This window comes from Electrona antarctica (genome assembly GCF_951216825.1).
Source record: "Electrona antarctica genome assembly, chromosome: 20".
Classification (NCBI taxonomy): Eukaryota; Metazoa; Chordata; class Actinopteri; order Myctophiformes; family Myctophidae; genus Electrona; species Electrona antarctica.
Window position 1 is genome coordinate 10,590,302 of NC_136801.1, and position 27,061 is coordinate 10,617,362.

The following is a 27,061-nucleotide window of genomic DNA, read 5'->3' on the forward strand; positions in this document are numbered from 1 at the left end:
ACATAACTACTGTATTATGTATTGTACATACTGCACAGGAGTTACAACAACTACATTTACATCATATTTTATGTTTCAGCTACTTAGATGATGCATGACCAGAAGGTCTGAGGAAGGGCTGCGGCCCGAAACGTTACCATTCAGTAAAGAATCTTTGGGAGCATCAATTGGTGTGCAGATTTTTGAGTGGTGCAACCACTCCAAGGAACAGCAATGTCCCTATGGGACTATGTCCCAATGTTTAGAGTACCAGTAGGGGCAAAAGTGGCACTGTTGTGCCAGAAACAGAGAGAGAGAGATAGTGTTGCACTGTTGCCTGCTAATGAGAGAGAGAGAGAGAGAGGAGTTGCACCACTCAGTTCACACTGGTGTGATTTTTGAGTGGTGCAACCACTCCAAGGAACAGCAATGTCCGTGTTAACCTATGTGTTAACCTATGTTTGTGTGTGACTCATGTGTGACTATGAGTACCAGTAGGGGCGCTGTTGTGCCAGAAACAGAGAGAGAGAGATAGTGCTGCACTGTTGCCTGCTAATGATAGAGAGAGAGAGAGAGAGAGAGAGAGAGAGAGACAGGGGGGGGGGGGGGGGGGGTGATTTTTTCTTCTTTTATGACTTTATCTTTATCCAGCACCCAGCCTATATAGGTATAGTTGTGTGTGTCCTTTAAGGCTGTTCGTTCAGCCTCCCCTATCACTTCCCAAGTTCAGCACTATTCTAAGAAATCCGACGACGAGATCAAGGTCACTCCCAGGTTGCCCTGACATTAATTGTCGTCTGATCCTCATGTGATCGACAGATATAGAACATAAAAACAGAAGTAATAACAAAGGACATTTGCCTTGCTCAATAAATATATACTTTTTGTCTCAGTTTTTCCTACAGTCTGCATCACCACAAGCAGAACTTTGGGTTTCTTTGTTTCTAAGCCACTGTGACTGAACCCAAGCAACGCTTCCTTATTCTGTTTTAAAAGAACATTGCATTAAAAGTAAATGAATCCACAAAACTACTAACGTAATTTGTATTGTTGACCTATTTCTAAATTTTAGCACAACTTTCGTTCAACTTTGACCCCTCTATCACAATGGAACTATTTTTTTGGGTGTAGTGATATGGATACAAAAAAACATAGTTCCATCCATCCATCTTCAACCGCTTATCCGTAGTCGGGTCGCGGAGGCAACAGCTCCACCAGAGTGTTCCAGACTTCCCTTTCCAGAGCAACATTAGTGACTTCTTCCTGGGGGATCCCGAGACATTCCAAGGCCAGTGAGTCGATGAGTTTCCTCCAACTACGCCTTGGTCTGCCCCGGGGGCTCCTCCCAGTGGGACGTGCCTCGAGGAACTTCCTTGGGAGACGCCCGAGAGGCATCCTAACCAGATGCCCGAACCACCTAAGCTGGCTCCTTTTCAGGCAAAGAAGCAGTGACTCTACTCCTAGTCTCTCTCGTGTGACTGATCTTCTCACCCTATCTCTAAGGGAGATGACTGAACTTCTCACCCTATCTCTAAGGGAGATGACTGAACTTCTCACCCTATCTCTAAGGGAGATGCCAGCCACCCGTCGAAGAAAACTCGGCCGCTTGTATTCGCAACCTTATTCTTTCGGTCATGACCCACACTTCATGACCATATGCGAGAGTAGGAACGAAGATTGCTCGGTAGACAGAGAGCTTTGCCTTCTGGCTCAACTCTCTTTTCGTCACAACAGTGCGGTACAGCGACTGCAATACCGCCTGTTTTTTGGGCGTAGTGATATGGACACAAAAAACATAGTTCCGTCAACTTCCGTGTGATAATAGGTCAACAATACAAATTACGCTAGTTTTGTGGATTAATTTACTTTTAATGCGTGGCCCCCTGTGCCCCCCCACAAAATGACTGGAACTACTTAATATTTCACCAAAACCAGAGCAGAACTCCCACCACGGTACTCGGGCAACCAATGAATACAGTTGCAACCACTATATAAATGGCAAGTATTTCATACAGCTTAAGTAAAACAATTCTGAAATATCCCTTTAATGTTTCAGAGAATGTGTTGTTCTGTCATGAGCACTTCTATCAGGTCTAGTATTTTACTAGGTACAGTAGGCACTAGGCCTGTGACAATTATTCTTTGGCCGCAATGGCTGAGGGAACAAATCTCCTCCTGCTAAAACGAACCCTTTCCCCCTTTTCTGTATCTTCACCCAGATGATGAGGTCGAAGTAGAAATACAGGGGATGATCAGTGACATTTGTGACAAGTGCCAAGCATATGATGACCTTATCGTTCATATCAGAAAGTGTGGGATGTCCGATATTGTTGGAATCAATACGGGTAACACTGAAACGTTTTGTTTCTGTTACTGTAGTTACTGTAGGCATGGACTACTAGGAGTTGACTCGTCTGGTCCAGTTGTGTGTAAATGGCCTGCACGGGTTCAGCGTATTGCTGATTGGAAGGCATGTGCAGTTCACCCTGTCTGTGCAGCTCTAAATATGGAGTCCAGACACAGACAGAGAGGACGGATACGAGCGCCTACATCACTCAACTGGAATGCTTTCAAAAATAGCTTCCGTATTAAAACAAGAGCAGTTGTAATAACGCCAAGCGTGTGTGTGTGTGTGTGTGTGTGTGTGTGTCCGCATGTGTTGGAGCACATGTCGAACATGGCGTAACGTTGGGTTGTGTGGGTGTGTGTACGTACAGTAACCGTGTCTGTATGTCAGCTTGCCCGTGTGTGCGTGCGTGTGCTTGTGTGTGCGTGGGTGTGTGTGAGACAGAGAAGCTTGTTGGAAAAAGTTGGGAGACAAGAATATCATTGATTAAGCGTGGTACTTGTAAAGTGGACATTCTATTAACCCGCGTCAGTGATAACCTTAGCTGGTCAGCAGACTGGTTAAAGTGACGTTAGGAAAATTAGCCCCCATGTTTTCTGACATGCAATACTGTTGCATTTGATAACCTAGGCAACCTAACGCATACAGAACGAAGTGGGGGACCACAGCTGTTGCTGTTTATTCGGGAAGTATTCACAAACAGTAACGGAGATTTTGAGCCAGAGCATAAGGTTGCCAGGAAGAGAGAGACTTTAGTAGTACTGAAGAGGAATAAAGAGCATGGTCTCTTTTAACCCATTTTGACCTGAGATCAGATTCTAAAAATGTCTACTACATCCTGACAATTTTCAGAAAAAGCTATGTTTCTATGTCAGTCGTTCTTCGATTTTTCAAAAATAGCAGACCTACAAGCTCGTAGCGCGCCACTCGGTGGCGCGCTATGAGCTTGTAGATCTGCTATTTTTCAATAGCTAAAGCATAACATAATGCTAACACCAAAAGGGGTTCCCGCCCAAAATCGGTTAAAAAAAAGGCCATCACAGATCAGCCAATCAAATTCCCTAATAGAGAAAGTGAATTTGGCTTATTTCATTAAACTGCATCATCAAATTACATCCTTGCTTCTTCTGTCCTCGGCATGTTAGTCAGCTGTTAAAGCGAGTTAAAGAGGAATTCCTCAATATATATTAGTTACGCGAAGCGTTAACAACCGGACCACTCAAGCCTCTAGCCCTTTACTGACCATGTAATGGGACTTCATCTAGTGCAGTGGTTCTCAAAGACCCCGGGCCCCGCGGCCTTTCTCTTTGAGACCCCCAGGGGTATTTGAGGGGGTTCCAGGGAGAGAGCTTCTATACTAGCTATAGGTCCCCAGCGAAATGATACACAATCAAAATCAATTTATGAAATCAGTAGTTTTCAAACTTTCAAGATTTTTCAAAAATGTTCAAAAATAGCAGATGTACAAGCGTACAAACGCGGCATGCAGTGACGGGCTGTGAGCTTTTATCTGCACATTTGTAATAGCCAATGCGAAAATCTAAAACTACACAGATGCTTATATGCCACACTATTTCTTTCTATTTTCAAAGAACTCTTGAAAAATAGCAGATCTACAAGCTCATAGTGTGCCACCGAGTGGCGCGCTATGAACCTCTGTTTAGGTCTGTTTTTTTTATTTCGACGTCAGGCCTAAATGGGTTAAACATACATTTTGTATGGGTGTCCCTCAGTGTTGTTTTTGGCAGCAAATTTCGATTTTAGTTTAGTCATAGTCTTTGGACTGAAACCTAATTTAGTTGTAGTCACATTTTAGTCACCTGGAATGTCTTAGTGTTAGTCTAGTTTTAGTCGACTAAATGTCATAAGATTTTAGTCGACTAAATCTACAGTTGATTTAGTCGACTAAAATGTATTTTGGCAGGCCTTGATGCCGTCGTAAGGACTGTTTTTACACTTGCTGAAAATAGCCGATCTACAAGCTCACAACGCGTCGCAACGCGACACGTTGTGAGCTTGTAGATCGGCTATTTTCAGCATGCAACCAAGTGTAAAATGACTTGTACTGGATCTCTTGTCCACTAGTCCCTTCCTAACATTTTAGTCTAGTTTTTATTTGTCGACGAAATTGTCAGTATATTTAGTCTTAGTTTTAGTCATCGTAGCTTAGTTTTCATTTAGTTTCCATTAGTTTTTGTCGGTGAAAAAAGGTAGTCGACGAACATTTTTCGTCTTAGTTTTAGTCGACGAAAACAACACTGGACTGTCCCGTCCCTGGCACCAATGATTTTCAGATGGGGGTCCATGGCCCAAATACATATGAATGTGGGGGTCCTTCCTTGACATGAATATGTGGTAACCCTTCATTTTACGGTACGGTAATTACCAGGTAACTACCAGGTAATTACCTGGTAATAATAGGTAAGTACCTGGTATTACCTGGTAACAACCAGGTAGTAGTTATAAGTATTTACCCATTAATTACCTGGTAATTACATGGTAACTTCCAGATACATTACTCAGTAATTACTCAGTAATTACCAAGTATTACCCAGTATGTATAACTATTTACTGTATAATCTCCTGGTAATTATATGGAACTTACCATGGTAAATGACACACTGGTTGCCAGGTAATTACCAAGTATGTTCCTGACAATTACCAGGTATTTATACGTTTTTAGTATGTAATTACCAGCTAACTACCCGGTATTTACAAGTATTTACTCTGCAACCAGGCATCCAGGCAACCCCAAGGCATTGGATATCATCCCATCCAAAATCATCACTAAGGTTGGTGACCTTGTGGCAACCAAGGACCTGGACATCACTCCCTCCATCTGCAACTGGATCCTCGACTTCCTCACGGACAGGCCCCAGTCTGTTAGGATAGGCAACCTCACCTCCTCCACCCTAACCCTGAGCACTGGTGTCCCACAAGGCTGTGTGCTGAGCCCCCTTCTCTACTCCCTCTTCACCCACGACTGCACCCCTATGCACGGCACCAATACCATCATCAAGTTCGCTGATGACACAACGGTGGTGGGTCTCATCAAAAACAACGATGAGACGGCCTACAGGGAGGAGATCCAGCATCTGGCGCCGTGGTGTGCTGATAACAACCTGGCGTTGAACACCAAGAAGACCAAGGAGCTCATAGTGGACTTCAGGAGGACTAGGGCTGTCACTCACGCTCCCATTCAGATCAACGGAGCAGAGGTCGAACGGGTCCCCAATTTTAAATTCCTGGGGGTCCACATCTCTGAGGACCTCTCCTGGACCCTCAACACCGCGTCTCTGGTCAAGAAGGCCCACCAGCGTCTCTTCTTCTTGAGGAGACTGAGGAAAGCACACCTATCTCCGCAGATACTGGGGAATTTCTATCGCTGTGCCATCGAGAGCATCCTCACGTACTGCACCACGGACTGGTACGGAAACTGTACAGCCTCTGACCGGAAGGCACTGCAGAGGGTGGTGAAAACTGCCCAACGCATCACCGGAACATCTCTCCCTGTCATTAAGTCCATCTATGACAGACGGTGCCTGAGGAAGGCTCATAGCATCATAAAAGACCCCTCTCACCCCAACCACAGTCTGTTTGCCCTCCTCCCCTCTGGGAGACGTTATAGGAACCTTGGTTCCAAGTCCAGCAGACTTAGGAACAGCTTCTTCCCCTCCACTGTCATCTACCTAAACTCCTCATCCACTCATCTCCCCCCTCCAGTGTCAGCCCCCTGTCATGATTTGAGTCTCCCCCTGTCTGTATTTCCACTTCGGCCACTCCCTCATCCCATTCCACACTTCAGTCCCAGTTAGTACACCTGGTTCCACTCTCATCAGCCCAGCCCATTACAAACCTGTGAACACTACTGCAATCAACCCACCACCTATAAGACTGGACTCATTGCACACACACCTTGTCGGATCATACTTTCATGTCATGTTGTTGTACCTGGGATCTCTTGCCTTGTTCCTGGACTATGCTTTGAAGCTTCTGGTAATTGGCTTGTACCTCTTTGTTTTTGCATTTTTGGACTGCTTAGTTTTTGCCTTTTACTAGTTGTATATGTTTTGCCTTTTTTCTGCAATATTCAATAAATGCTTTAATTACACTCTGCCTTGCTGGTCGTGACTCTGCACTTGGGTTCAATACTTTTTGCCACCGTGACACCCCCAACCCATCCACCATCCCTGTCGTATCCGAGACTCTGGACTCATCCTAGTCTTGCACTCATGCAGTCATGTGGACTCGTGTGATATGGCCACTGGACTTGTGGAATATGGTCTCTGGACCTTAGTTTAGCACTTTGTGCATTGGGCCACGTGCAAAAGGGCTACGTGCAATATGGACAGATCATGTTTTTTTCTCTTCCTCTCATATCCTTATTTATTTATTTATTTAAATGACTACTGCTCAGCCCATTACTGTTACTACTGTACTACTGTAATTAATGTATCCTCCTCTTTACTGACATGTTTGCACTATTGGTGAGATGCGAAAATACTTTTCGCTGTGCTGTACTTGTACTGTACATTGACAATAAATTTAATCTCATCTCATCTCATCATACCCTGGTTGCAGGTACTATAGGTATGTAGGTACTATAGGTATACCAAGTATTTTCAACAACTACCAGGTATTTACTCTGCTACCAGGCAAGTTACCCAGTAGGTACTAGGTCATTACCAAGTATTTTCCTGACAACTATCAGGTAATAACATGGTAACTGTATTCACTGTGTTTACATGGGTACTACCCATGAAACACGTGGGTAGTAGCCTACCAGGAAATTACCAGTTGTTACTAGGTCATTTCCTGACAACTACCATGTAATTACCTGATAGGTAACCAGTAAGGAAGGAGGAACTGTACTGTAAAAGGAAGCGTGCTCTATTTCCATGATATTACCATGTACCTACCTGGCAATTGTAGATTATAATCCTCCCCATTACCCATCAGGGTGTATTTTGAACTTTGAACTTTGAATTTTGAACTGGCAATAACTGTTAATTACCAGGTATTTACTGTGAAAATTAACAGGTAAAACCAAGCAAGTTACCGTGTAAGAAAGGTGGAACTGTACTGTGAAAGGAAGCGTGGTTTGTTTCCATAATATTACCCTGTACTTTCACTGTAACAAACCACGCTTCCTTTCACAGTACAATTACACCTTTCTTACACGGTAACTTGCTTGGTTTTACCTGTTAATTTACACAGTAAATACCTGGTAATTAACAGTTATTGCCAGTTCAAAATTCAAAGTTCAAAGTTCAAAATACACCCTGATGGGTAATGGGGAGGATTATAATCTACAATTGCCAGGTAGGTACATGGTAATATCATGGAAATAGAGCACGCTTCCTTTTACAGTACAGTTCCTCCTTCCTTACTGGGTACCTATCAGGTAATTACATGGTAGTTGTCAGGAAATTACCTAGTACAACTGGTAATTTCCTGGTAGGCTACTACCCACGTGTTTCATGGGTAGTACCCATGTAAACACAGTGAATACAGTTACCATGTTATTACCTGGTAGTTGTCAGGAAAATACTTGGTAATGACCTAGTACCTACTGGGTAACTTGCCTGGTAGCAGAGTAAATACCTGGTAGTTGTTGAAAATACTTGGTATACCTATAGTACCTACATACCTATAGTACCTGCAACCAGGGTATCGTGCCTGGTTGCAAAGTAAATACCGGGTAGTTAGCTGGTAATTACATACTAAAAACGTATAAATACCTGGTAATTGTCAGGAACATACTTGGTAATTACCTGGCAACCAGTGTGTCATTTACCATGGTAAGTTCCATATAATTACCAGGAGATTATACAGTAAATAGTTATACATACTGGGGAATACTTGGTAATTACATAGTAATTACTGAGTAATGTATCTGGAAGTTACCATGTAATTACCAGGTAATTAATGGGCAAATACTTATAACTACTACCTGGTTGTTACCAGGTAATACCAGGTACTTACCTATTATTACCAGGTAATTACCTGGTAGTTACCTGGTAATTACCGTACCGTAAAATGAAGGGTTACCGAATAGGTTTGAGAACCACTGTTCTAGTGAAGTGCAGTGGGTACCACGTCCAGCTGTCTCTGTGGATCTGTCACTCACCCAGCCAGCCCAAATCAGCTGAAAGACTGCAGCTGAGACAAATATACAGAATTGCTTTACAGTGGGTGTGCTAGATCCGGTTTCCCCCGAAGGAAAGAACACATGGTTCTGTTTCGCTGTTTTCTCTCCTCGCTTTCTGAACGTCCCCCGGGGAAAACTCATCTCTGATAAGAGAAGACGGACAAAAAAGGCATTCACTTTACCAAAGGAATGGCATTCACTGAAAGGAGTACAAGCAAGATTTTTGTTCTGATGTCTGTTGTATTGACATGGTCTTGAGAGTGTAGCTGTAAGCTAGAATGACTTCACTGCAGTCAATGAACGCTAATGGGTTAGTGCAGTGCTCAAGGTCTAGTTGTATTATAAGCTTGCCTCCCTTAAGAGTCAGCTAAGGTTCTGAGAGGTTTCTTTAGTGCCTTTTTGCAGGCAGACATTGCCAGTCGTACCAGCCGTATCCTGCTGGAATGACCCAGATTGGCAAAGCGAAATTAGCATTACGTCCACTGGGCATTATAATGAGAGTAAATGGCCAGGGTATTTTGACAGTAAATTATCAAGATTGTTCCACAAATTATAGCAGTGGATAATAGTTTGGTGTGTGTGTGTGTGTGTGTGTGTGTGTGTGTGTGTGTGTGTGTGTGTGTGTGTGTGTGTGTGTGTGTGTGTGTGTGTGTGTGTGTGTGTGTGTGTGTGTGTGTGTGTGTGTGCATTTTATTTGTAAAAAAGAAAAAAATCTGTTGGATTTCTGAGGCCCTTTTCACCACTTGCTTTTCAATATGAAATGGACTGTAGGTCTGTTCATGATTAAAAGTTCATTTAAAAATGACTCAAATGCCATAAATGCTGTGAAAGCAAAAAAGACATTAGATGGATAGTACTGGAAATGAATATGAAGTAAAATGTTAAATGGAAAATTGATATGCATTATAGTTATGAAATGAAGCCGTTCACATATTTTTCCTTCAAAGGCCAGTGTCATTAGAATGAATTCCCCAGGCAGACCCTGAAAAGACTTCTCTGTCTTTTTGTCTTTCTAGTTCCACAATGCCTATCTCTCTGCAATAGTTCCAAATCATGTGGTCGATTATGTCACGATTGCAGCAGGTGTTTCATTAATTCATTAATTCGGGTTATTCATCGTTTTAACTGTACAGTGAGTACATCAAGTCATTATGACCATTATGTTAGAATTCTAACGATCATGGCTATGACTCCTCATGAATAGAGTTCGGAAAGAGTTGTTGAACCAGTGCGGGCCTGCACAGCACAGATATCCTCACATAATCAGTCATGCAGATTTTAATGACAGACGAATGAGAAGGACCTACATTATAGGGAAGGGAGAGTACAGGAGGATTTTACCCTGGGCCAACAATTTACAATTTAGGCATTTAGCAGACGCTCTTAATCCAGAGCGATTTACATTAGGCAAGAACAAAAGCAAAATGCATTTATCATGAAACATGCATAAGCTAAGAACGTAACTAGAATATATCTATATAATGACACTATACATATAAACTATACATATATACTATACTATGCTATACATATGTACTATGAAGTGCTATGACTACATATAATGCAATTATTGTGCTGTCTACATGACATGCTATAAGTCTGTTTCAAATGCTATCTAAGTCTAAAAAGTGCTATCTAAGGGGGTAGGATAAGTGCTATGGGCCATGATGGAGTCTGAAAAGGTGGGTTTTCAGACTACGGCGGAAGATTGGGAGTGATGCTGCAGTTCTGATTGCAACAGGGAGTGCATTCCACAGTTTTGGGGCCAGAAGGGAGAAGAGTTTGGGACGTGTGAAGCGCTGTCCCGGCGTTTTGGGTGAGGGTACTTCCAGCTTTCCTGCGTTGGCTGATCTGAGTGCGCGGCCACAAAGGAGCAGACAATCAATTTCCTTTGTAAAATGATTGCATTATGCCCTAGAAGTTTACTGTTTATTAATCTACCCTTCACAGCCGATGACCCATTTGAAGACTTCTTTGGAGGGGGCCGCAGTCGCCAGCGGGGCATGAGCCGAAGCAGGACCGGGGGGCCATTCTACCACGGTTTCGGAGGCTTCCCAGGGTTTGGCGGAGGTATCTCAGGGTTTGATTCAGGTGTGTACTTACCGGATCAGTAACGGTACAGTTATGGGACACAGGATCCAGAGAAAATGTTCCAGTGTGCGATTACATTTTGCAGTTTTGTATGGATGACAGCCAACCTGTAGCACCGACATAACATAAGCAGGGTTGTGTTCTTGAAACAGAAATGCATTTGTCATTGCTTTTAGGAGGCTTTACCCCATTCGGACCGATGGGCGGAGGTTTCGCATCCTTCTCGTCATCGTCTATCGGGGGCAGCGGACTGCAGAGCGGAGGTGGAGGAGGGGGAATGGGTAACTTCAGATCTGTGTCGTCCTCTACCAAGTTCATCAACGGCAGGAAAATCACCACAAAACGGTACTAAAGAATGTCCTGCAGCTGCGGTGAAGCGACTGCAAGATGAGATATTGTGGGACGTGCAACAATAAGATATCTCCTAAACAGTCTGTCTCTCTTTTCTTTGACAGGATTGTGGAAAATGGCCAGGAGCGTGTGGAAGTGGAGGAAGACGGCCAGCTAAAGTCTCTAACTGTTAATGGTAAGGAGCAGGTCCTAAGACTGCAGTAACAATCTTCGGCACAGCATTTATGCCCTGTGCAGTTCTCTCACACACACCGGGAATACCAAGAAAATAAAGAAATGAGCAAACCAAACCAGCTGAGTGGCACCCTGTTGGTCACCGGTGGTTGGTCTCTCGCTCCTGTCTCTCCGCGCTTCCCTGGCGACATTCTCATTCCGAAGAACAGCGTTCTTCTCACTCTAGGTAGCTACAGTTGGGGGCTAGTTGTATTTATTCCAGTTTACTTTTTGGTTTGGGACCATCTCACTAGGACCACAGAGGATTTTGTTTGTTCGTTTATTACTTGTACCTTTATCTCTGCCATATGCACTTCAAGGAATACTCCACTATTGTACAACCTCATCATCGCCATGTCTTAATCGGCATCAGTATAAACTCGGTACATGGTGCTACAGTAAGTCTGTTAATGCTCATGGAAGCAACACATTGATTGTCCCCTCTGCCACTAGGAGCAATGGGCTTGACAACTGCTTTGCAATGCATTCTGGGTGTTGTAGGATCCGATGGCAAAGAGCCATGTTGGGACCGACTAATAGCATTTTCTTATATGTAAATAGTTGGCATACTGCTGTTCATGTCACAAATTGACATAAACATCCACACATTTGACAGTGGAGCATTCCTGACAGTGGTCAGTGTGTTATTTTGGGGGCTGTTTTTATTACTATTATCATTATTATTTGACCAATTTAACGAGTGAATGATGTAAGCTTAAATGCTTTGCCCAAAGAACTGCACCGTGCTAACCTGTTAGCTATGTTCATGTTCTTGCCTGTTAGTGAATAACATAGATTAGTAATGAATTGATTATATTAATGTGCATTTTATCACCTTTTCTATTTTGTTTATATTTGTTTTGATTGACAACAGTGTGGTTTATTAATATCTGCATGGTGATGACAGAAGGCTGCCTATGGTTGTTTTCATTCTTTTTTCTTTTACTGTAACTCATCAACACAATGAACCGAATTCCACAGGCCACAATATGTTCATACCGGACATACAGGGGATTTTATGTACTTTGTAAAAATAATAATGATATATTGTGTTTATACAGTATATATACACAGTATATGATTCAGAAATGAATTGGACAATAAACTTGAGTTTGATCCTGTGGAAGGGCTCGTTGCTGTCACTGTGGTGTTTGTCTGATTTGGCTTGAGTGATGTTCACATCTCACACTTCCTGGTTCTCTGAGTTATGCGTGCTTAACCTGTTCACACTTTACACTGCTAAACATCTGCTTCACGGTCACACAACCACAACAAGGAAACCACGGAGGCTGCTTCTCTATTACAACAACTGACCACCCATCACATCAGTCACTGTGTGCATTGTTTGCTAATCTAATACTAACATCTCAATTACAGCTGAGGTCATTTGTATCGGTGAGTTTTGTGCCTGACCTGGTTGTGTGTGTTCACTTTCATAGCATGTAGCTTGAAAGCTATGAAAGTAGCTGAATGGATAGAGAGGCTGGGAAACCAACCGTCCCAGGTTCGATTCCAGGCTTCAGCAATGTGTCGAAAGTGTCCCTGAGCAAGACAATGAACCCCTGAAGAGCTCCCTGAGGTGCTGCCCCTGTAGTGCCTGCTGCTTCTGTATTTAATACCATGATAAATACCACAAAGGACTATGGACTATATTTTAATTTCTATACTCAGTTACTATTGATGGGATTTACACATAAACTGTACATGTTACAGTACAAGTGAGAAACCAGTACAAGTGAGAAAAACAGAACAGGGGCACCAGTTTTTCCCGTGCGGGAGGCCGTGGCCGGGTCGGGGCGAAACACGGCATAGCGTTTGGCCAGTTTGGCACTTGGCCATTTTCAACCGGCATCGTCTCTTCCCGTTCGTCACAGTATGATTCGGTAAAAGGTGAACTCGTTTCCATCGACAGGCTGACTTGAGCCACAAGAGGCACCGCAGAGCGATAACTGCTGACACCTCTCTCTCTCTCTCTCTCTCTCTCTCTCTCACTCTCTGTGTATGTGTTCTGGGGAACATTATCTTTGGCACATCTCTTCTGTGGAATGTGCTCAAGGCTATTTTATTTACACAAGCCTCCCTGTGTTTCTTTTTTTTATGAGAGACGTCAGGAATGGGAAAGCTGTTAGATGAGAGAGGATTATATAAAAGAAAGGATAAGACGGATGTTCTACACCATGTAAATGAGCCATGATGCACTGGGAGACAAACTGTTGCCTAAATTCAAGTTCAGTGGAATTCATTGAAGTCATTGAGAGCCGGCTGGACCAGCATATGAATAAACATTATTCTTTAATGATTTTGACCGCTGTTATATAATTCGTTCTGGAAAATAAAATGAGACATTGTTTTCTGATGACTGGGCAGTATATTTGCTCTGGCAGATTGACCAATCAGACACTAGATGCTCTTTAGATCAGTGTTGATTTTGTTGACTAGTGTTGATTTTGTCCATCGACTACCTTTTTTTTACTGACAAAAACGATTAAGCTACACAGACTAAAACTAATTGATGTGATATACTGACAATTTCGTCAACAAATAAAAGTAGCCTAGACGAAAATGTTGTGGAGGGACTAGTGGACAAGAGATCCAGTAGAACTCCTCTGAAAATTGCATATCTACAAGCTCACAACGATGTGGTGTTGTAGATCGGCTATTTTCAGCATGCAACCTGAACCAAGTGTAAAATCAGGCATTACGACGCCATCAAGGCCACAAAATACATTTTAGTAGACAAATCAGCTGTAGATTTGGTCGACTAAAATCTTATGATATTTAAGTCGACTAAAACTAGACACACTAGAAACACAAAATAATTCAGATAACTAAAATATATCACAGTGACACTGCTTTAGATCAGTGGTTCTCAAACCAGGGGGTCTTGGGACTTCCAGGGGTCTGGGGACTTTTCAGATGGGGGTCCACGGACAAAATGTTGGGGTCCTTGACTTGAAAAGGTATGAGAACCACTGCTTTAGAGATACCTCTCAATACACTGATATACTGTGTACATAGAAAAACACACAAGTGTGATATGTCTTGTTTTATTTTACTGAACTGATCATTTAAGAAAGATCTCAATCATTAAAATATAATCATATGCTTCAAGCTCCAGTTTCTCCTCCCAGGGGCTGATGCATCTGCCAGCTGGAATTGCAGGACCAAGTTAAGTGACGTTTCTGTCAAATTCTTCTTTTATATAAGCCTTTACACGAAGAGGATTCTGCTGTGCATGTTACAACCAGTGAGTCAAAGTAAATGCCACAGTGTGGAAATACTATGCTACAAGTCCTGCATTTAAAGGGGCATTCCACTCATTTTCAACATTTTACTATGTCATTAATATACCTTAGAGCTGTTATGAGTGGAAATAATAAAAAGTCCCCCCCCCATTCTGTGTTTCCTAGAACTGTAATTATGAAAAAAATCATTAACATGGTGAAACACATCTTGATGACATCATCAAGATGTGTTTCACCATGTTAATGATTTTTTTCAGACCTCTAGTTCTAGGAAACACAGAATGGGGGGGACTACACAACAGCTCTAAGGTATATTAATGACATAGTAAATGTTGAAAATGAGTGGAATGCCCCTTTAAGTCAAAGTTAGTACAAAAGCAAATTACATAAATATACAAATAAATATACATGTAAATAATATAAATAAACATACATATATATAGTAGCACATGTAAAATAAATGTAATAAATAAATACATGTAAATACATGTAATAAATAAAATAAAATAACAATTTCAGAATAATTGTTATAATATTATAATATAATAACTGAATAATTGTATATGGATCTTTAACCACTAAAGCGCATTTTGCACCCATTAGGATTATTTGAAAATAGCTGGTCTGTGAGCTTGTAGATATAATTTGATTAATTATCTAAATCTGCAATGTAACTACAGTATAGGAAATAAAGCTGTCAAATAAATGTAGTGGAGTAAAAAGTACATTAGCCTCTGAGATGTACAGTAGAAGTAAAGCATCAAGAAACAGACTTGTGTACTCAAAGTATTTCAAGTAGGCCTACCTCTAATACTTAAAATCCAATACTCAGATGTAATATTTAACTCAATACAAAGTACTTGTGTTGATCCTATGTGACCTTAAAGGTAGGGTAAGTATTGTTTTTGTTGTTGAAATAAGTCTGACCACTTCACCACTTTTCAACTTCTTCATATAATAGGTCCTCACAAATAATCATGATAAAATGGCACCATTTTTTTCTACTCAGGGCTGTGGGCAGTTCAGAAACCCGTCCACCAGTGACATCATTAGGCAGATATTTTTTACAAAAATGTTTAGATTTTTATTATCGTGAGAACGATGGCTTCCATTTTCGCATTGCAACTTTTCAGGACTACAAAGCCTGCAGTTTCTATTAGCTTGGATTCCCCATCGATGATGTCACTGGTGGACGGGTTTCTGAACTGCCCACAGCCCTCCTATGAGACACAGACTGAGTAGGAATATAATTGTGCCAATTTATCATGATTATAAGTGAGTCCTTTAAATATCTCTATATTCTGAATTTCGATAGTGTAGGGCAGGCTACCATTGCTAGTGTTTGTTCAGTAACTGGACTGAAGTCTCCGTCTTTCCAGCTTTACAAACTCACACAGGCTACAGATGAATCAACTGAAATTGGAACTGATGACGCAAATAAATTAAACAGATTTTCTTTCTTTTCTTTTTTTTTAACCGGAACACTAAAATTGAAGCTAATAAATGGGTACTCTCTCCTGATTGGCTGACATTTTGCAACCCACTTGCAAATGTATTTTCTGCTAAATTAAAAAGCTGGAGAGACGAGACTCCCTTTACTGAACAAACACCCACTCCTATAGCAATTATTACTATCACAATATTGCTTTAACCTTAGCCTCTTAAAGCCACTTGTAAAAAAAAAAAAAGGTCAACTGTGCGTGTGTGCGTGCGTGCGTGTGTGCGTGTGCGCGCGCGCGTGTGCAGAGAGAGAGAGATACAGTATGGCCATTTATTTCTGATGTCAGCATTGATGATGTTAGTGATGCAGTGGTGCTCTCTGCTGGCTGAGGACAGGTATTGACATTTTTGTAACAACTCCATGACGTTAAATTCAAGCTACTATAGACGTCACTGTCAGTAGAGGGCGCCAGTCCACAGGTTCGAAATCCCCCAATGGGGATTTCAATGCAAATAAAAAATCACACCTGTGTGAACTGAGTGGTGCATCTCTCGCTCTCTCTCTCTCTGTCTCTCTCTCTCTCTCTCTCTCTCTCTCTCTCTCTCTCTCTCTCTCTCTCTCTCTCTCTCTCAATCAATTCAATTCAATTCAATTCAATTCAATTCAATTCAATTCAATTCAATTCAATTCAATTCAATTCAATTCAATTCAATTCAAAGGAGCTTTATTGGCATGAGAAAACATACGTTTACATTGCCAAAGCAAAAGTGGAACAAAACAATAATAAACATGTAAACAGAGCTGTGTTATATTAACACTTTGAATAATACTATCTTGTGAGACTAAAATATGTCAGAGATAGTTAAAATGTGTAGCTCAGTCTCTACCTCGTTTTGTGTGCAGTGGGTGCATATAGTCTGTCTTCTCTTGGGAGCCAGGTCTGCCTATGGGGGAATTTCTCAATCGTAAGACTGTGTTCGCTGAGTCTATAAGGTTTGTAATCCATTTTGGAATTATATTCCACTAGTAGTTTTGGACTGGAACCAGTTGGTGTAAAGCTCATTGAGCATGTTGATGAACTCATTATGCATGTTGTGCTCATAGGGTGTGATTCTTCCATGTGTGGGGCTGGGAGTGGTTGTTTTCAGAGCTTGGGCATAAGTGTATTGGGGTGTAGTTGGTGGTGCTTGCATGTGAGTGGATGGTGGTGGGTATGTGTAGTATGTGGTGGGCATGAGGAGGGGTGGGCCTGCCTGTGGTGCGCTGGCATGACCTCCGGGTGGGGCAGGGGGGGCCTTGGCTGTAGGGTGGTGTCCTCTGGATGCAGGCGGGGTCCTGGTTGTAGAGTGGTGTCCTCTGGGTGCTGCTTGGTGTCTTCTGGGTGTAGAGTAGTTTATAGGCGAGTTGTTCATCGCCCTGTTGCTTCTGTAGGATATGCGCAGGGTGCGGTCGAATGCGGTGTCTTTCAGGCTCTTTGCAAAGGTTGAGATTGCTGCTTTGCAGATGTGTACTTTGTCCCACAGGCTGCTGCGGTCTGGGTGTTTTGCAAAGTAGACTTTGTGCTTCGTGTCACAGATTCTGGAGATCTGTGCATTGATGGTGTTGATGTCATCATCTTTGATATCCCCTCTGGGTAGTAGTACAGATACTCTCTCTCTCTCTCTCTCTCTCTCTCTCTCTCTCTCTCTCTCTCTCTCTCTCTCTCTCTCTCTCTCTCTCTCTCTCTCTCTCTCTCTTAGCAGGCAACAGTGCAACACTATCTCTCTCTCTGTTTCTGGCACAACAGCGCCACTTTTGCCCCTACTGGTACTCTAAACGGACATAGTCACATTAGGACATAGGGACAAAGCTGTTCTTTGGAGTGGTTGTACCACTCAAAAACAGCACCCCCTATTGGTACTCTAAACATCGGGACATAGGTTAGGACATAGGGACATCGGGAGTCTATAGGTGCTCTATAGGCTATATATTTTGTAGATAAATTAAGAGTGAATGAAAAACAAATTCTACTTTGATTAGTTCAATTTAGTTGTCAAATAATCTCTTGGAGAAAATATTTTATAGGTTGGCTATGCAGGACAGGCACAATTGTCCACTAGATGACACTGTTTCTGTAGAAAAGACAACACACTCCAGGAGAGAGCACACAGTGGTGCTAGGCTGTTTGTATCAGTCTTGGATGACCAGACTTTAGCATTGAATGTCATCTGATTATACTCGTCATATTCAAATTCAGTAGCCTTCTATATTCATTATTAAAGGGCAATCTCTCAATGAAATAACCCTACCCTCTGTGTTACGGTTTCACTTTAATACCACCACTTTCATTTTGCATACAGTAGTCCCACTCCACGTGAAAATTAGGATTTTGCAGCCTATGCCAACACAGATAAATTAGCCAATATCTGCCACATGCCTGCCAGGTTTTCTCTGGCCACATTGCAGCCACTCATACATAGTACTAGAGTCATCTTTTTTTATCACCCCTTGTTTTCTCCCATTTTGAGGGGCGCTAGCCCCTCCTATATACAGGTTTAATGTTTGTTTTTAGTTCAATGTTTGTTTTAAAAACGCCATTGACAATGGACGGAAACATTAAATGCCATTAACAATAAAGATAATTTAATGTTTGTTTTGACACCGTTTGTTTTTCATCATCATTACATCACCTAATCATAGCAACATGAGTTAGACTTTAATATATTAGCGGCCCTCACTTCACACGGGTGTGATTTTTAGCCATTATGACAATTATTGAGGGGCGCCAGCCCCTCCTATACACAGGTTTAATGTTTGTCTTTAGTTCAAAGTTTGTTTAGTAGTAGTAGGGAAAATCTACGTCATGATGTGTCGTTTATCTAGTTTATTTAGCGATTTTCTGCCTTTTCATTATTGGCGAGATGAGGACCATTTTGCCAGGCTCGGTCACATATTGTCTCTTTATTGTTAATGGCGTTTAATGTTTGTGTTGGCAGCGTTTGTTTTACATCACCATTACATCACCTAATCAACATTTGTTAGACTTTAATATATTAGCGCCCCTCACTTCACACGGGTGTGATTTTAATTACTCCCATCCCTTGCCACACCTGTTGTACCCCACCAGGCCACCAAGCTCACCTGCCCATTTGTTCCTGGGCAGCAGTCCCTCTGGCCAGGTGCTCTGATGGCAGTGTTAGGATTTTTAGAGTTGGGACTTGGGGGCGAAAGACTCTGCATGGGACTGGAAGAAGGGGTTCAAGATTATGGGTATAGGCCTAGTTTTTAGCGTGGCTTGGCCAGCCTCATAGCGGGGAGGAATCTTCAGTGAATCCCCGCTATGAGGCTAGGTAGTTTTAGGGAAAGCATTATTTAGCATGTTCAGTAGAAATGACCATTTTGCCTAAATGAAAGTGTCTGTGTGTGTGTCTGTGTGTCTGTGTGTGTGTGTGTGTGTGCGTGCGTGCGTGCGTGCGTGCGTGCGTGCGTGCGTGCGTGCGTGCGTGCGTGCGTGCGTGCGTACGGTGCGTGCGTGCGTGCGCGCACTCGCCTCAGAAGCACTTAGTAGGTTGGACACAAATGACAGGCACTCTCAAGACAATAGCTGTAAATGAAAGCATCAAGGAACTTGGATGTTCCATGAGCTGTTCTGCTTTTCAAATTAGGTCCTTGATCCAGGAAATAAAAGGCCTCCTTTATATGAGCATTAAAAGATCTCATTATCACCGTGGCTCTTTCATATTGTTTTGTTGGGAATTAATTAAATGATAATGGATTATGCGGCTCTTTGGGGAGAATAATCTTATCACCCAGGTAACCAGCCAATAATAGACACAAATATTGATCTGGTGGAGCGGGGATGCTTGGAAACAAAACACACAACCTTGAATTCATGGATGTTAATAGCTATTTCCCTGGTTGTAGAACTGATAGGATCACCAGGCGTTTTGCAGAAGAGGAATACGTGTCTGGATTAGTTGCTTTTTTCCTTTTTTTCCCCAAGCTCTATAGAAACAGGATAGAAAGCTGAGCCTTGAAAGCATGCCACCAAATTGTCCTATTTTTGTTGGTCCCCTGGGTCTTGCCCTTTTACTACAAATTTGTCACTGTGATGTTCTAGGAGATGGATGTCACTTACTGATTGGCGTTTCAGAAATAAAGTGCCTGTTTTACACGCTCCGATATAGCAATACTATGAGGGCCTATAGGCCAGGATAAATGTCTAGTCTACTGGATAAGAACACATTGATTCAAAGTAAACATACAATGCCTCATATATCTTGGTTTGTAGATGTTTTCACCACAGTGAGGTAAAACATGTATGTATTCACCCTGGTGCAAGTCTGGTATAGCTTATGCATTATGCACTTTCCAACCATTTGTGGTAAAGAGATGAGGTCAAAATGAATGACCCATGGTTTATAAGACGGCCGTTCAAATACAGCTGTAGTCTGGTGATTTCTTTGCCTCGAACACGAACACATGCAGGATTTCCAGATTGCCTGTTATCATTCCAAACCCTATACATCCACTCTTGGAAGATTAGCAAGACCCTTTACCGCCTTCCTATTCCCTCCAAGACCCTTTACCGCCTTCCTATTCCCTCCAAGACCCTTTACCGCCTTCCTATTCCCTCCAAGCACACCCTTACATTACAGCATTTCAATATCTCCCATGTTGTTTGTATGAAGAATACCGGATATTTCACATGACCATTTGACCATTGCTGTGGAGGCGCTTGGTCCAAACAAGTTCATAAAGACTACGTCAAACAAACCTGCTGATATGCCTCTAATGACTTGTGATTTGTTAAAGGCCAGCTAGGCTATTAGGCATGGTGGGGGGGGGGGGGGGGGGGGGGGGGGGGGGTTCAAAGCTGTGCAGATCTCTCCTCTAAATTGGACCAGGTTCTCCACGGCGAGCATCTGGCCTCCTTTCTTCTCCTCTCTCATTGCCTTAATTACAGAACACAATGGCGATGAGATCTGCCTGTAATCTCACAACATAATAAGTCTCCCCCCGCCATACCGTGCCTGCCACTAATTCAATATAAATGTAAATTACCCAGAGAAAAGAATAACCAAATCTCATTTTATTTACATGACTAATCACAATAAAGTCATGGGCACATGATGAAATATGAATGATGGTCGGCGTATGAAAGAAGGACGGATCGGGGCCCGGCCCTCCTTATAGCCGCTGTTTGAACTTCTCTGCGTTTCATGTAATCTTTGTTGTTACGTGCAGGTTCCATCAATGTAGCTCATCAGTGTGTTGTAAGAGACATACGTCTCTTAGAATCTGCCTCTTTGTGCTCACAATGTCAAGGACGCCACAGCGTAAAATGTTTCCCCCCCCAGCTTTTCATTATTTTTCAAGGAGAGCATGCATGTGTGTATGTGAGTGCGTGAGTGTACACGCACCGACACACATGCATGTGTGCCGTTCACACTGGTTGATACATACCAAACACAAGCCCTTATCCTAACTGTAATCCTAACCTAATCCTTCTCTAAAGTTCATGAGACTGAAGTAATCACTGAAGTAAAAAGTGAGGGGTGCTCTTATCATCATACATCACATCCTGTGTCCAGCCAATCAAATCATCACAATAGTCATTCCGGCTAATCACTTTTGGTGTCTTTTCTGCCCTCACTTTTATCTTCAATATGTGCTTTGCTCAGCCAATCAAATCATCGCGATGGTGAGCCAATGTTTGTGGTAAATGGTAAATGGGGATATAGCAATTAGGGGTTCAGAGTCTTGCTCAAGGACACTTCAACACTAACTCTGGGGGAGCCCGGGTTCTAACTGGCAACCTTGCGGTTACCATCCAGCCACTCTACCCCTGAGCCACCGCCGCCCCAGGTTCAAACCTGGAAAGCTGGGCATAGGAGGGGCTGGAGCCCCTCAACAAGAGTGTCCTCACTCCTCAGTCTGGTTTGATGTCCACAATTTGTCCAAAACATTTGGCCTGTCATCCCATCCCTACCAATATTTCTTTGCCCCCTTCCTCTCCCACAGAAGTGGCAGATGACGGCCCCCGGGAGGAGGAGGTACATCGACGCAGACAGAACACGCTTCCCGGCCTGCCGTCCCACCAGCGCTGCCTGAGGAACGTCGCCCAGAACCCCTACGACGATGAGGAGGACAACGGAGAGGACCATGGTCTACAGAGCCTAGGACTAACAAGAGGTTAGTGCCCGTCACTGTCCCCATTAAGGCATATTCATAGTCTGGATTTCCGGTGGTGAGGTGACCACCGCTCCGGTGTTGAGTTGACCACCGCAGCTGAAATAACGTTGAGCGGTGGTGAGTAAAAACAGAGAGAAGGGCTGGAGCGGTGGCGGTGGTTTGCTCTTCACCACGGCTCGTGACGTCATGTTGTAGTTCGGTGGTCACCCCACCACCGAAAATCCAGACTATGTGTGAGCCTTTAGGTCACACCCACACGACCACCAAGGTTATATACTTAACTAGAACTAACCAAATAACTAGAGATACCGATACCATTAATTCCCCCCCCCCGTACCACTTGGAAAAGATCTATTGGACAGTGGTTCTCAAAGTGGGGTCTAGGGACTCTCTGGGTTCCTTGAGGGGGTTCCGAGTTACAGGTCTGTAACTCTGAGAGCGTACAGGTTCCATTTGTACATTCAGTTATCGGGGTTCTTGAAATTGAAAAGTTTGAGAACCACTGATCTAGGAATAAATACAAATGTAGTGCAGCTACAAGTTAGTAAAATAATGGAAATAGTATAGAGTATAGAGTATAAAACAGTAGTGCTACATCGTCTGATGCTTTCAGAAATAATTTACAGTTTTTCCGGTACTCAGTTTTGACCACTTGGTACGTGCGGTCAAATGGGTGCGGGCCGCGAACCGGAAATAGAGGAGTCTAGAAATTAGGGTTGCCAGGATAGATATTGTGATTAATGAACGCAGAGGACAAGGTAAAATCTGCATTTACCCCTGGGAGCTGCCAGCGGCAAATTGGCCGCCTTCATGTCCGACAGCCAACACACCAAATTAAGATGACCGTGCGGAGCCGGAGTGACTGGCAGACATGAACGTAGAGGCGTTCATTAGAAAGCTGTGCTGCCACAACGACCTGGGGAGGGTGTCAAAGGTCAACTTCTGTTTTCCAACAGGGGGTCAGGAGGTCGTACACAATAGCTGGCCAATTAAATACAAGACTCTGAGTTTTGTATTGGGGCTTTATTTGTTAGTAGAGGAGCTTTCATTTTGGTCTCCATGATATTTCCTGATTGTCATGGTATCCAAACAATGGGCCTGTTTTGCTTCCGGTTCTGATTACACATAGGGTAATGAAATACATACTGTATGCTATGCACTTGTCCTTGATGAGTCAGTTGTCCTAAGGACACAATGTGTTTTTCTCTCTCTAGGATACATGGACACCAAGAGGAAGAAACTGTGGCTAAATAAGGAGGCAGAATCTAAAAAGAAAAGAGCCCCGCCACCACGGTTGTTGCCTCGATTTGGTGGGATTGGGACTTGGTTTTAGACACACACATACACGCACGCACGCATGCAAACACGCACGCACGCACGCACGCACGCACGCAAACACGCACGCACGCACGCACGCACGCACGCACGCACGCACGCACGCACGCACGCACGCACGCACGCACGCACGCATTCACGCACGCACGCACGTACGCACGCACGCACACACGCACAACCACACACACATGCACGCGTGCACGCACACAAACACGCTCATTGACAGGAGTGCTGTCAATCATGTGGCATTAGTGCTCAGTTACAGTGCAACTGCTGTGCCGTCTCTCCCCATCAGCTCCACAGAGCAGAGCTAAACTCCCATCAGCCCATCAGTCATCCTGTATGCAAGAATGCCAGTCCCATTCTCCCCTTCCCTCAAAGTCCTCTTTTACACCCCACCCACCCACCCACCCACCCCCTTTTCTCCATCTCTCTTTATACGCATCAAGTCTCACCAGCCAAATTAGTCTACAGAGATCACACTTTGTTAGTTTTGTTTTGGGTTTCAAAGAGACATATTTAATAGATAAGCTTTGACTAATTCTGTTGTTTATGTGGGTTGGAAGTTCACCCGCTAAGGACACTGAATGCATGTTGACTCTAATGAAAATGTTGGTTATCGTTATTAGTCTTGTGTTTCTGGAATCTTCCGCTTTGTTTTCTTTTAGAGCGAATGCTTTGAAAAATGTTGGAGTTTTAAATTCTAAGGAAAAAAGAGTGTTACAGTGGCAGCATTGAATGTGAGGGATAGTGCAAATGTGTAAACCCCTTGAGCCCTGTTTTCTTTGTCGTGTAAGTGTTATAGCCAATCTACAAGCTCACAACGCATTGCATCGCGACACATTGTGAGCTTGTAGAACAGTCATTTTCATTGTTTTGTTTTTTATTGCCTATAATGACAAGCCCAAAACATAGGCATGCCAGGTTGAACGTGGATTATATTGTAATGAATGCGATCACACTGAGGATAAATAAAGGTCAAGTTGTTCAGCGGTCTTGTCTCTTGACAACGGACACAAAGAGGGAGAGGAATTGTAGAAGGCTCAATTTTCTATTTGAAGATCCATTATGTTTGACACAATACGACAAGGTCGTATGACAGTATGCAGTATTACATTAGGCTTAAGGGGAACAAAAGTATGAGAAGTGGGAAGAAGGCTTGAAACTTTATTATAGAAAAAGACCTATAATGTTCTTGTGCAACCCTGAGGATTGTCTGCGTAAAGTACAGCTCTTTAGATATATCTACTACTAGTGGCTACGAAGCCAGTTGCCAACTGGTGGCATCTGAAGCAATCCGTGGTTCCGTGGTATGGAAGATCTTTGAATATCTCTGCTGTCTGGAAGAAACTCCAAAAAATGCAATTTGCGATTTAGAAGACATTTGTAAAATAGAGTATTAAAAGGATACTGTCATGTCAGTGGAAGTTGCTCAGTGGCGTTTTGAAGCACCCGGAAGGACCGTCTCAAAACGTCTATTTCCGCATTTGACCACCAAATTTTGGTGGTCAAATGCGGAAGTGCAACCGAGCGCTCAATGTTAAAGCCCAGCTACACGGGGTTTCCCGGTCATGAATCCACGGGTCCGCCTGTAGTCCCTCATCTTACCACTAGGGCCCAGTGCTTCAATGTTGGAGTGCCTCACTGGCCCCCTGGGTTTTGCAGTTGGAGCTTGGTCAGTACAGTTCCCATACCATGCAGTGGTCAGGGTGCCCTCTGTGGTGCCTCTGTAGAAGGCCAGTAGGACCCGGGAACTCTTGCATAAGGTGACTTTCTCAGTGATGTGAATGTGATGTGAAATGAATGGCATCAGTCACTTTCAGAACATATTCTATCAGTCTTCGATCTGCTGCTCATCACAGAGTGACAAATAATGATTTTGTTCACAAGCCCACTCTTTTATTTTTTTTCTCAGTAGCTGTCTGTTGAATGTATAGGATCAGCATAATGTCAGTTCCCATGTTTGTGTTTGACGGTTGTTTTTTAACCATCAATTTGCTCATCCTTTAAGCTGCATTCATTCATGCCTATAGGGAGGACTGCCGGTGAGATAAATACTAATTTTTGTACGATCATCTACCAATAAAGCCTTAAATTAAATAGATTATTTGTGTTGGCATCTTTTATTTATTGTGTAAATCAAGCACAATTGAGAAAGAAACGCGTGCCGTGCGAGTTGACACTGTGGCCGGCCGGGTGGGGCAGGGGCTTAATTACGCTCCTATCCTCGGAAACGGTCCGGAAATGGCTCCCCCGACCCCCTTCTTCTTCTCCTCATATATTCAGTTAATTTAATTAGTTTTTCATTGGAGGTGCACTTAAATTAAGTCTGCATAATCTGTCATATAACAGTATATCGCACATAATATGATGCAAGGTACAATTTCATTTATTTATAATAATTGTAATCTCAAAGCAAATTCCCTTATTGGCTGCAATTATTATTATTATGGACACATTATCTAACATTTGAATCCAGATAAAACGGTAAGGTAATATCATTACTGTCGCCCTATGAACAATGTCAAATCATCATCATCATCATCATCATCATCATCATCATCATCATGGATGAATTACGATGATTACGATGGTCTGGTCACATCAGCGCTGTGAAATGTACGTGTTTCCTCATACATTACCAGCAGCTACACTACTGTGTCGTCTCGTTGGTTGGAAACCTCATTATGTCTGCTACTTTTCAGTAACGGAATTCAAATTCAAAAAAAGCAAAAGTAGCAGATCGACTCAGCTCAAAACGTGTTTCTTCGCACCATGATTTCGTAGTAGTATGATCAAAGGGCGCTGATTCACGAAAAAACACAAGTTAAAGTATGGAGATTAATAAGAGGTTTCTACCCGAGAGCGATACTATAGTCAGTGGTGGAAAGTAACTTACTGTACTTTACTTGAGTATTTCCAATATCGAAATATTGTACTTTTACTCCACTACATTTATTTGACAGCTTTAGTTACTAGTTACTTTGTAGAATTGGATTATTATTACAAAACCCACTTCAGCCCTACATTTTGGCCATTTGAAAATAGCTGATCTACAAGCTCACAATGCGTTGCGAAGTGACGCATTGTGTCAGCTTGTAGATCGGCTATTTTCAAACGATTGTTATACATTTGAAAACTTGAAATGAGACATTCTGCATAATGAGTACAGTGCTTTCTACTTTTGGTGCTTTAAGTACATTTTTATACCAATACTTACTTTTACTCAAGTACATTTTGAATTCTGGACTTTTACTTGTAACAAAGTATTTCTATATTAAGTATAGAAAGTATTGATACTCATACTCAAGTAAAAAAGAGTAGTACTTATAATACAACATAGCTCTCCTGCAGCAGTGTGTGTGTGTGTGTGTGTGTGTGTGTGTGTGTGTGTGTGTGTGTGTGTGTGTGTGTGTGTGTGTGTGTGTGTGTGTGTGCGCGTGCGTGCGTGCGTGCGTGCGTGCGTACGTATGTACTATATACTGTACTGTAGGTTACTCCATTATTTCAACAACTCTCCTGCAGCATACAGCCACACACTGTACCTTAATTGAACAGAACCATGGGTCAGAACACAGCAACGGATTTGACTGTCACATTGCATGGCAGAGAGCAGCGAGAGCGGCGGTGCTTTCTGTTTATTTTGAATTAAGCCTGCAGTGTCCCCTCTGTATTATTCATGCCGTGGACCACGTGCACATGACCCAGCAAGTCATTTGGTCCTCATTCCCATG

General features: G+C 42.8%; 1 protein-coding gene across 2 annotated transcripts in view; it reads left to right on the forward strand.

The window, feature by feature from the left end:
• dnajb6b (DnaJ heat shock protein family (Hsp40) member B6b) overlaps nt 1-24,647 on the forward strand; it is a 51,100-nt gene extending 26,453 nt beyond the window's left edge. For both annotated transcript variants that reach the window (XM_079489732.1, XM_079489733.1), the window contains 5 exons: nt 10,428-10,568; nt 10,745-10,913; nt 11,024-11,094; nt 21,822-21,992; nt 23,207-24,647. In XM_079489732.1, coding sequence (XP_079345858.1) covers nt 10,428-10,568; nt 10,745-10,913; nt 11,024-11,094; nt 21,822-21,992; nt 23,207-23,325 — 671 coding nt within the window. In that variant the 3' untranslated portion in view covers nt 23,326-24,647. The remainder of the gene's footprint in view (nt 1-10,427; nt 10,569-10,744; nt 10,914-11,023; nt 11,095-21,821; nt 21,993-23,206) is intronic.
• The last annotated feature ends 2,414 nt before the right edge of the window (nt 24,648-27,061 follow it).